The sequence below is a fragment of the Neodiprion virginianus genome, chromosome 6 (genome assembly GCF_021901495.1).
Source record: "Neodiprion virginianus isolate iyNeoVirg1 chromosome 6, iyNeoVirg1.1, whole genome shotgun sequence".
Taxonomy (NCBI): Eukaryota; Metazoa; Arthropoda; class Insecta; order Hymenoptera; family Diprionidae; genus Neodiprion; species Neodiprion virginianus.
The window spans coordinates 9756952-9768250 of record NC_060882.1 but is presented as its reverse complement, the minus strand read 5'-3'; the positions used below and the strand labels follow the sequence as shown (position 1 = coordinate 9768250).

Here is an 11299-nt window from a genome sequence, read left to right as displayed (position 1 = left end):
TATGGGAATAAGTAGGTATAATTAATAAGTCGTAGTGAAATCATTTTGGAGAAAACCTAATTTTTTATACCGTAACGAAGTGAGTCATGGGATATCTGCATGTGAATATATAAGTGATATATCTACTATTCAGTCGTATTTATCGCCGTATGTTATGCTGTCGTACGTCAATGTATGTATGTACGTAAGTGATGTTCATTGTCACACCAGCAATCTAAAATTAGCTTCAGAAAGTACGCAAGAAAAATAAATCGTTGCAAAATTATGTATATTGATACGAAGTTTTATTTGATATTATAAAAGTGCAGACAGTGAAAAGACCGACCGAGGTTTCGGTTTCGGTTTTGGCCAGTTTCGGCCAAAAATGCTGGTGTTGGCGAAAAATTGGCCAAAACTAGCGCTCATGTCGTCGAGGATGTTCGAAATTAATTTTGCACCTACATTGCGTTCCGAAAATAAAGTGGCTTCCTAACAAATTGAAGTCAATTATTTAATCTAATAGAATAATCTGTTAAAAAGGTAGGGAAAACACTAGATTTCAGGGTGTAATGAAAATTAAACTAAATTTTAACTTAACTACACAAGTTTCGGCTTCGGTTGCGGTTGAAAATTGCGTTTTGGTCGGACAATAGTTATGTTTAATCATATCACACCTAATTTTAACAGGGAAAAACTGCGGTATAATTCTACGTAACTGTATGCAACTAAGTATGACATTACGGAAGTTTTCAAACATGGACGCCATTCCCGCTCGACTGGTTTCCAGTCGCAAGTGACCCGTGTCCTTAAGCCAAGTAATTATAGCGATCAAGTATAAATTAACGTAATGTAAGTTGTAAAGTGTAAGACTTACGTTTAAAAGGAGCCCAAATATTCTTTGCCACGTAAGTAGTACAGGCAGAGCACCAAAATACAACGTATACAGAATCGAAACATTGACGTGTACCGGGTGTTGCACGAAACATATATTTTGTACATTTCTGGTAAAAAACTAAGCAGTTGTATGAGGTTACTTCAACAATTGCGACAAGCTTTGAAGCGTTCAGAAGTTAAGCCAATTCGTTTCGATTTCCTTGTGCTTATCGATGATAAAAAAGACAGAGGTTCAGGAATGAATAAAAAGACGCCCGCTATCCTTTTGCATTTAATAAACGGCCTGACGCTTGCGAGGAACGTTATAAAAATAAGGAAATGAAATTGAAATATCATGCGCCTGAAACTGTGACGGGTGTACACCATGTGCGATTATTTCGTAAGTTCATTGGCAACATTGAATTCCCTTCCGGGTATGAGACAGCTATTTGCTTCCACTTGCCACTCGAACTCGCGGGATGCGAGTTGGTAAAAACACTTGACGTATGTTCATGGGTGAATGCCCGTGTTCCACGTGTGGCAATTTCACTTCGTATTATATTACAATATTCAGCGTCGTACTATTAATCAAGATCTGCGTTGAGAGGACAAATTTGATTGTGAGATTGGATTGAGGATAAGTTGTTAGTGAAGAAAGCTCGAGAGAATATGAAATGAAAGGTAGTAACTCTGTATTTAACTCCTATACTCGGACGCCTAATTTGACCGAAGACACGTGACGAAATTCTTGGTACATAATCAATTGCGTTTCTAAAACCTTCATTTAAAAATTCACGCCGGTTGATAAAGCACTAAGCCGAGTATTATTTTTTGAATATGGAGATATTCGAGCGTCCTTGCTCGATTTGACAGCCATGTAGACCGAACACTGGCGCATGCTTAGAGATTGGTTGTACAACTCTGTGACAGAAAAATGTGCGTAAATCAAATTTCAATATCATTCATTGTTCGCGTCGAGAACTTGATAGTAAACCTCGATTCATCGTTTTGACTTAGGAATTAATTAGCGCAGAACTCGCATATTTAAACGCCAAGGCGAGCGAGCGATGCCAATAATCATTCAAGCTGGACATTTACTTGGTTTGCAATCGGTTTTGCAACAATTCACTACGGCGAAATGATCACAACATTTTTTTGTATAAATTTTTTGCAACCTTCAATAAATACTTTCAGATGCACCAATGGATAAGGATTTTTTATCGCGTTGAAAACTTCTTAAATGACCTTAGGTTCAATATAACAGCACAATTAAGTATTATGCGACCGGCAGACTGTAATTCTCAACATAATCATATAATGCAACATAAACGCGCCTCGGTCTGATAATGGTAATGTTATTCGCCATTTGACAAGGTAATTATGAAGAATTCTATCGCTTCGGTAACAGCAAGCCATGAACAAGTGATGCAAGTGTAAAATATGAAAGTACGCAATCATTTTCAGCGGAACATTGGAATTAAGGTAAAGTTAAATCGACGTGGTCAGCCACGTAGAAATTGCCTTGCAGCCATGGTTTTGCTTATGAAACGTCGGAAGCGTGTTCACCGCTATAAATTTTTTACTCAGATTGCAAAAAAAAGGTGAGCACCAAGTTTTCACTCCGTTATTTGAATTCGATGTGAAAATCGAGTGATCGCGCATAGACTCACAGGGGAATTGCTCGCCTGTCAGGGGATAAGAACGGTTTTTTCCACAAGCGATTAAGTAGTATAAATTTTAAGTGTACTTAATGTGCCTCGATTCAAATTTTGGCACTTTGGTAGACAGGGGAGAGCCAACTGGACCGAGGTGCGGTTGAAGTATGATCGAGTAGGAAACAGCTGACATGTCGTTGGGATTGTTGAAAAGTTGAAGTGTGCCAGGTGGCGAGGAGTCTCTCGAGTGCCTGCGAGAAACGAAATTGACGCATGAAAAGATGAACGGCGAGAATAATGTGCAAATATTTTCAGACATTTCGCAGCGAATATATTTCTGCACATATATGCCTGCGAGCAAATTGTCATCCGTGATGATTAAGCGAGGTAGGTGCAGGGTACAGATATCCCCCGAACGAAATCAGGGCTCGCCAAGGTTGATCTAATACCCTAATAGATCCCGTCATTGGCGTAAAGCGTTGGGGAATGATCTAGCGTTCCAGGCGTATCCGATAGACTCATAAATCGGCGAATTACCACTGACGTCAATGTGTCGCAGGGGCTTGATCCAGGCCAATATGAGGAAAATTGAGGCCATCACTTGTCCAGATACAGGCATACACACCGGTGCTCAGTGTTCATAAGTAAGTCCAAACGATCCGTACAATACTTATGGAAAAGCACAATCCGAGACCGTTATGCGGTTAACCGCTATTCACTTTTCGAAGATATGCCGGATGGTCGATGCGACAAGTGAGGTAACCGATAAGTTCGCTACTGAATATCAAGTGACCTTGGTTCCAAACTTCCCGTGAACACATAAGCTGATCCAACCTTGTGTTCGACTTGGTGACAATGAAGCTTTGAAAGTGAAATCTCGATGGTAACCGTGTCTAACAGGAATACAAATCAGCTTATTTCACGCTAGTATGTATAGCGAGGCATAAGTGCAGGATCGACATGATCATGGTGTTTGAACGGCATTGCGCGGAGCGTACGTTTCTACCTGTCGTACAAACAGAGCACTAATTCCCAACGCACTTAGACTCGAATATCGGACGACACGCTATCATTTCAATACTGCATGCGTCTGCGTTATCTGTATCACACCTGCGATGCAACACGCGATACTCAGAATCCGTGTATCTGTCGGTGCTACAGTGTACAGGTGAACCCGATTTACGGAGATTCCAGACTGCAGATTGAGTGCAACGATCGTTATTTTATCGCTGTAACGTAGAAAAAAATTTGCACCAGACATCCGTACCTCGCAAGCTTGGCGTATCTAATTCCATTGTAATGTCCTCTAAATTATGGACCTCGTGGTATGCCGAGCTGATAACGCAGACAGGAAGGTACAACGTGCTGCTGATGCGTAAAACTCGCACGAATAGCAAATAAGATTACTTTTACCATATCACTTTATTGTTTCTGTCGTTTGAATTGGAGTTATGCCGCAGTATAATTATCAACTAACCGCAATCACACTTTCATATTTTTCTACATTTCATGTTACAGAAATGCGCAACCATTTCCCGGCGACAAAAGTAATAAAAGTTGGATCCTAAATTCATAAACAAGGAAAGGCTTGTATATCTGTATTCACCGCTGACTCTGAGTTTTCGATGATGGCGCACCAAATCGACATATCTTGCGGGCTTGAAACACAGGATAAAACCATACTGGTATAACCGTTTTTGTAGAATGTCGGCAATTCTGGTAACAATATCAAAAGCCAGTCATGTTTTTGTGTTTCTACGACACGTACGGCACGAATTACAGAGCTCACAATATACCTATGCTCTATTCTTCATGTATAAGGTTTTTTTTTTACAGAACTCTATTACACATAGCGGTAATTGCTAAATCATTGCGGATATTGCAGAGCGTTGCATCATTGATGGAATCGCACAGCAAGAAGTAGGGAGTCGCAATTATGAGCTTAGGAATTATATATGCAGGTATCACGTGTAATATGCAACCGACACTAAATTAACGACCGTAAATCTGGCGGACGTTGAGGATCTCAAGAATTATGAGGTTCGACAGCATGGGAATTGCGAAAAGAATATCGTAGTACTGGATGTTAGAACGGCGAGAAAAAATTACTTAACGCTGTTCGTTTCACATCGGTTAATTTGACAATAAAGACATAAATTACCACGTTCAAACGTCCGTTCGGTTACACGGATCAGATAAAATTTGTCCTTGGTTAATTAATAGATTCTTCGACGAGCAATTGGTTCCCACTAGGATTTATTTATTAGAACTCCCCAGAAGGAAAAATTACGACTAAAGAAATGTTCTCGTTTTCGCACGAGATCAATGAAACAAACTGGATGCACGTTTCATTTGAAAATACATCTATGCAATTGCGAAGAGTGATTCGTTTGGCTCAACTTTGGCACTTAATTGCCTACCAATAAGTCAGCTTCGTACGTACGTGGCGAAATGATAGCGAAGAGCTAGTCGCGGCTCGTTGCTCGCTGCACTTTATCCACGGCCAGGAAAGCATGCAGATCGCGAGAACTGCTGGACAATTGTACACGAAAATTGTCGGCGGAATTGCGGATATAATATTACAATATACTGGATATTATCAGTATACGTATAGCTTTGTCAATGAGAAAATTATTTAGCCGACGTATTGCTATAGCAAATTAATGCAAAACTGTGGCTTGTCAACATTTTTAAACACTTCAATTTTGAAATAACTATTTTCCGATGAAAAAGATAAGTCATAACTTAGTTTTATACTTATTTCAAAGATGTTGGAGGAATTAAATATAGAGAGAAGGAAATATTAATATCACGATAATAGAACCAGCTAAAATTCGAATCATCGCTATCAAAATTAGGATAAACCCATCCTTGCTGGCTTGACTGTAGCAATTTCAATTGAGAACAAGGTTTTACAAACATTAATTTTGTCGATGGACGGTGAAACTTTTATCGAAAGAATTTTTACTACATTTCAATGAGACGTGTGCAGCTCATTTCCGCATATTTGCGGGGAATTACAAATATCAGCACTCACACTCATTGTCATGTCAGCATAAATTCATATCGTAAAAGGAAATCCCGGAGTTAAACGATGTCCCGATGTAAGTATCGCAGTACACTTGTCTCGTCATCTTCGAGCAGAATGCCGAATTATCCTCAATTCGAATTGGGACAATCTTTCGCATTCATATCTTAAATTACATATTAAGCAAAGAATAAAAAAATTAAGTTCTTAAAAATTATTATCCTTGTTCGAAGGAAAAGAGTAGCTTTAAATTCATCGTTCCGACGCGATCTCTTACGCAATATTGACCACGCGTATGTACATGAAAATCACTCTTTCGTTATCACAGAGTGCAAGGCGCGTCTACACGTCGAATTTTGCGCGGGTTTATATGTGGATAATACGTTCGTACACATATGTCAATTGGCCATTTACGTCTCTATATTTACGCTGACAATTTGAAATGTAAATTTGATAATTGAAATGGCGCTCGTGTTACATGAAACTTTTCAATCATGGACCACCATCTACGGCAGAATTTATAAAGACCGGTTTCCCCTTGATCTTGACTAATGAACGACTACGGATATCCGTGATATTTTAATCTTCACGTCAACGGATGCGGGAACTTGATACAGCGATTCAAGTTCACGCCCTAGAAGACACTCGGCTTACCATTAGTTCATTCGGCTGAACCATTGCGCGAAAAGAGAAACTAGCTTGCTATGTAATAACTGCGCTATGTTTCTATCCCTTGGTACTACTCTAATGTATATATATGGGGCATTCCTCGTCAACTCAGTAAACGGTTGACCACGACGTTTTTTAATTTCACCACGTCTTTACCGTATGATTTTTTAAACCCATCTCAAAAAAACTCAAACAAGAAAAAAACTTTTGGTTTCTGAAATAAAACATTTTTACGCAAGATTCAGAGTGGGACTTCGTTTTTTCTATATTTTAAATCATTTTTACTGTTTTTTTAATCGGTCTTTATATTTTCGTATACCTGTTAAAAAATTTATTATAGTAAATACCGCATATCCGATTTGATTACTCATTTTTTAATTGCTTCTCTGGTTCTACGATACACTCATGACTTGCTTCAAAATTTTTATAGTAGACTTTTAACAGGTAAAAAAATAGAAAACAACGAGGTCCTATTCTGAATACTGCGTGAAAATGTTTCATTTTGAAAACATTTTTGTTTATCGATTGGCGTGGAATGCCCCATATACCATTGATAACAAGCGGGTTTCGGCGAACCATGAGCTTGCCTTTAAACTATTCATTTTCAACCTCATCGCTTCGGGCTGGAATAATAATAATAATAATAGTCAGAATTTGGTAAATCTGACTTTAGATTCGAAATCACGGAACCCGAAGGACCTTCGGAGTATCAATTTTCATCAAAATCAAAATATTTTAATTATTATTCCAACTTCCCGTTTCTCTATTTTCAGAGAAAAAAAGGAAGTTATTGTAATCATTCCGAAAACGAAAAGTTGATTCTTCACTAGATTTCCACGTTTTGAAGTTTAAGGAATAATCTCCAATCATTTTCAAATGAATAGCTGTGTGTGCGTATATATGCATTTATGCATGTACAGTAGAGCGTCGATTATCCAAACTAATTGGGATCGCGAAGCATTCGGATAATCATGTATAAAATGTATGTATTGAAAAACAAGTGTCTATACTAATATTAATATATTTTTGTAAGTGGCAAGTGTATGCACACATTTGGTTTACTTCTTTGGAAAAAAGTTCACAATTTTCCTGTTTTACCACGGAAACTCGGCCTGTTATTCGAAAAACCAGGAACTAAATAATTTTTTGGATAATTGCCGTTTCGGATAACTGAGGTTCGTATAATTGACGCTCTGCTGTATTTATGTATGGTATGTATGTACGGAGATCGGGGATAGTGACACAAGATTCATATCTCTGCCGCTAGATGTCGGAATGGCGGCGCTGTAGATTGAAGTGTAGTTCAATTGTTTGAAAAAAAATGAATGTTGTTTATTAGAATATCGCATCATACGCGGCCTCGCAATGATTGAAAAAGTGAAGTTGAACGTGGTAAGTAATTATTTTCCATCTTCTAAATATGTTTTTTTTCTCATTTTCTTGGCTGCCTTGGAATATTTCGCAGTAAGATAATCGGAAAGGTGATTCTTGACCTTTTATTTGATATTTGATTAGCAGATCAGCAAGATGTGAACATTTTTAAACAAAATCGCGGGTTGGGGCAAGTTGTGACAATAATTTCGCGACAACTTGCCCCATTTCGACTGTTTTGCGGTTTCCATAAAAAAATACATCGAAGAAAAGAATTATTGCTTAAAAATATACTTTGAAAACCCAAGTTTCTTTGAATTCTGAGGATTCTACGTTTTCGATTGATTTATTTCTATTTATTCGCATAATTCTATACAATTTGACCTGTCTGTACTTCTACTTTCTACATTTTAAAATTCTCTGAAATAGATTTTCGCCTCTTTTAAAATTCGATATTGTACTGATCCTTCAACACTTTGATCACTTATCCTTTCATTCGTTAACAATATTTCACTCAAAAATTAAATCAGTATAAGACAGATGACAATATCTGTCATACATGAATAGATTGTATGTGGGTTGGTTAATCCGTTAGTGCTGTTCGATTATAAATTTTACGTCATTTTATTTGATTAGACTTTTTGCGCTGTTTTTGACATGGATTTAGGTTTCATTGTTTTTTTTTTCTTGCGAATGTATCTACTTATTTTCATTCTCAGAATAGTAAGCTTATTATAATACTATAGCTATGATTACAAATAATCGAACTATTTCATACCACAGAACAGATTCATCTGAAATTGAAGGAATAAATAAAAGCTAGTTGTATGAAAAACCTGTACACAAAGGCATAATATTAATATGAAAGTAACCTACGTGGTATTTATTTTTCTAGTATCACAATTTGGTAAGGCTTCCTGCATTCAGGATGAGTTTACAGTCATCTTTAACAATAATCATTCCAGATGTCTGTAATAGCTTGTGTACTTAATATAGAATTTCGGCCATCATCATTATTTGCAAAGGTTTCTGACATAATTAATCAAGTCTCCATTTTATTAGTTCACGTTACTCAGTTTGTTGTAGCGAGAAACAATAGATTCCACGTCCAGTTGAGAAAGAAATTCTTCGTCCGAATCATCTGCTATACCGGACGTAAAGTTAGATGTGGAAGTTGGTTTATCTCGTTCCGGATTTTTTTCTTGAAATTTTCTTATGTTATCGTTTTGAATTGAAATAATATCTGTATTTTGATAATCGGGTGGAGTCAAGTCATCATTGCTTCTAAACATGGCTAATTTGAGCTTAGTCTCAGAAACTTTGGAGGCGTTTAATTTTCCATTAACTGTTGAAAAAGCTGTTACTTTTTCGCTGTTTGTTACAGATTTGTCTAGATTATCAATACATGAGCTGAAAGCTTTTGGAACAGATTCAGTTTCTCTAGTTGAGTTGGCACTTGACTGCACAGTAACACACTGTACAGAATTTGTTTTCGATCCATCTGCATGCTGTTCATTTGAAATTGTACTTTTTGTTTCGATTTCTTCTTGAGCAACTGAATCAATATTTGTCATAGCTTGCGAAACCAGTTCGTCATCAATATCAAGAAAGGAAGCAGAAAATTCATCATCAAAGTCTTTAGACTCGAAGGCAAACTTGACATTTTTGTTAATAATACACTTAGAAGAAATTTGATGTTCTTTCATCGTGTGAGAACTTTCCTCATTATCTAAATAAGGTGGATTTTCGCATTTACTTGTCGAATTTTTCGCATCCTCTGAATTTATTTGTTTTTTTGTAACAGCTGAAAAATAGCTTGTTTCTACTGATTGTCTAACATTGTTATTTCTGTGCTTAGCAGTATAATTTAAGCTGTCATCAGGATTAGTGCCATTTCTCAAGTTGCTGAAATAAGATTGTGGATTCGATTTTTCAAATGTCTTTGCACGATCATTATACAATCTACTTCCTATATTAGAATTTGAAGAGCATAAACTATTGAATGCTCGGTTATCAACAGATTTCAAGAAATGATTTTGATTTTTCAAACTTTCTAATCTAGCATTCATTTCCAACGTCGTGAAAGTTTTAGCCTTCTTTGTATACACGTTTATAACATTTTTCAGCATAACAATGAAGTGATGTTTTTTCAGGTAAGTTCCTACAGTCAGGAATGGAATATTGCCCAAAAACAGGACAGTACCAATGTCTACGAAGTAAGGATATTTGACTAAAATGTCTTTGGATATCGTTCCTTCGATGGTACCGGTGCAATCCCTCAAAACTACCAAAGGATCTGGTCGACTAAAGTCAACCCGTTGTACCACCCCTGCTAGAAATGGTATTTTACAGTTTTTATACGAATTAGCCAAAAGCTTCTTTTTTATAGTTGATATTTCATGATTGTCGAAAAAACCCTCAGTCAAATCGCTCAGTAGTAATTGCCATGCGCCTTCGGAGAATAAATTCGTGGTGTTCTGTGAGCAATATTCTGAGAAAACAGATGTGTTGTCGTCGACTGCTTTCATGTTATCTATACTATCATTGTTATTTTCGAGATGAGCCGAATCAGGGATAAACGGTGCAATTGTTTCGCTTGACGAATCTGGTAGTAGGCCGGCAGGTCCTGGAAATTTTCTAACCAAAGTGACGTGCTTGTTGTAACTCGGTTTACCCACTTTCATTGGAGATTTTACAGCAGTATCAGGTAGTTTCGATTTGAAACTGTTTACCATGTCAAAGTTATTGGTATTGGTAAGTTTAGATCTTTCTACAGAGCTGAACAAACTCCCGGATCTACTGCTTTTCGGGTTGGCCTTCCCAAGTCTTTCTAAAATTGATTTCAGTTTAGAGTCAGTGTTTGTCTGATGCGACAGTGGTTCTTTGAACAAATTTGATTTTTCTGAACGTAAGGTTTGGCTATCAGCGCCAGCTGTGTTCCGCTGTGTATTTCTATCCGAGGCTACATTACTGCGCTGTTTGAGTCTTTCGAGTAGTAAGCTTGTCCTATCCGTCTTGTCATCCCCAACGACACTGGTACTGGTTGTTGCAAATTCAGTAGTTTCAGACTTTCCATGCACTGGAAGATATTCGTCACTCTTGAATCTTTTGAAACTGATTGTTTTCTTATCGGATGTGGCTTCAGATTGGTTTTCTCGTACTTTCTGCGATGCGTCGTTTAGGAAGTCCTAGAATTGAAAACATTATTAGCCAAGGTTTGACGACAGCCATTATTGGAAAAACGTTTGGTGAGAGAGGAGTGAAAAGAATACGTATAATAAATAAAACCATTGAAAACTGTATTATGAGAAGCATTTATTAACTCCTAGCTTCTTATCCGGATTTCAGTCGTAAATTTTCTGTCATTGTTAATAAATATGGGTAGCATTGAAGTGCTCGGAGTGTAAAGAAAATGCGTAAGATTATTAATCAAGTGAAGTAGAATTGGACTGAATTGCGCGAGTGTGCAAAATTTCATGTGAAATTTAATAAATTTGGGGTTAGTTACCTCGTCCAGATCGGCCAGATCGAAATCTTCGCCTTCAAACATATTTGTCTTAATTCAATATACGAGACACCCAGCGTCCTTAAAATCGTCACATCATCTTTTGAAGACAAATTATTCGTTGTGAATATGATACAAGAACATAAGCGGTGAATCAAAGAATGCTAGCCACTCGTTGATTCAAGTTTACATTTGCTTCTGTTATTTGCTCCCCCACGC

The 11299-nt window shown here is 37.3% G+C and overlaps 1 protein-coding gene across 1 annotated transcript; it reads right to left on the bottom strand.

Annotated features, from left to right (window-relative positions):
• Positions 1-8266: 8266 nt before the first annotated feature.
• Positions 8267-11299, bottom strand: LOC124306609 (uncharacterized). Its single transcript, XM_046767400.1, has 2 exons — positions 11084-11299; positions 8267-10763 (listed from the first exon to the last, which is right to left on the bottom strand). The coding sequence occupies exons 1-2, from the start codon at positions 11123-11125 to the stop codon at positions 8634-8636; spliced, it is 2172 nt and encodes a 723-aa protein (XP_046623356.1). The 5' UTR covers positions 11126-11299; the 3' UTR covers positions 8267-8633.

What these genes read in the sequence shown, in the direction of transcription:
- LOC124306609 (XM_046767400.1), bottom strand. Translation starts at nt 11,125, where the DNA reads ATGTTTGAAGGCGAAGATTTCGATCTGGCCGATCTGGACGAG. An exon ending in ATCTGGCCGATCTGGACGAG is followed by an intron (nt 10,764 to 11,083) that starts GTAACTAACCCC and finishes TTTCAATTCTAG; the next exon opens with GACTTCCTAAACGACGCATC.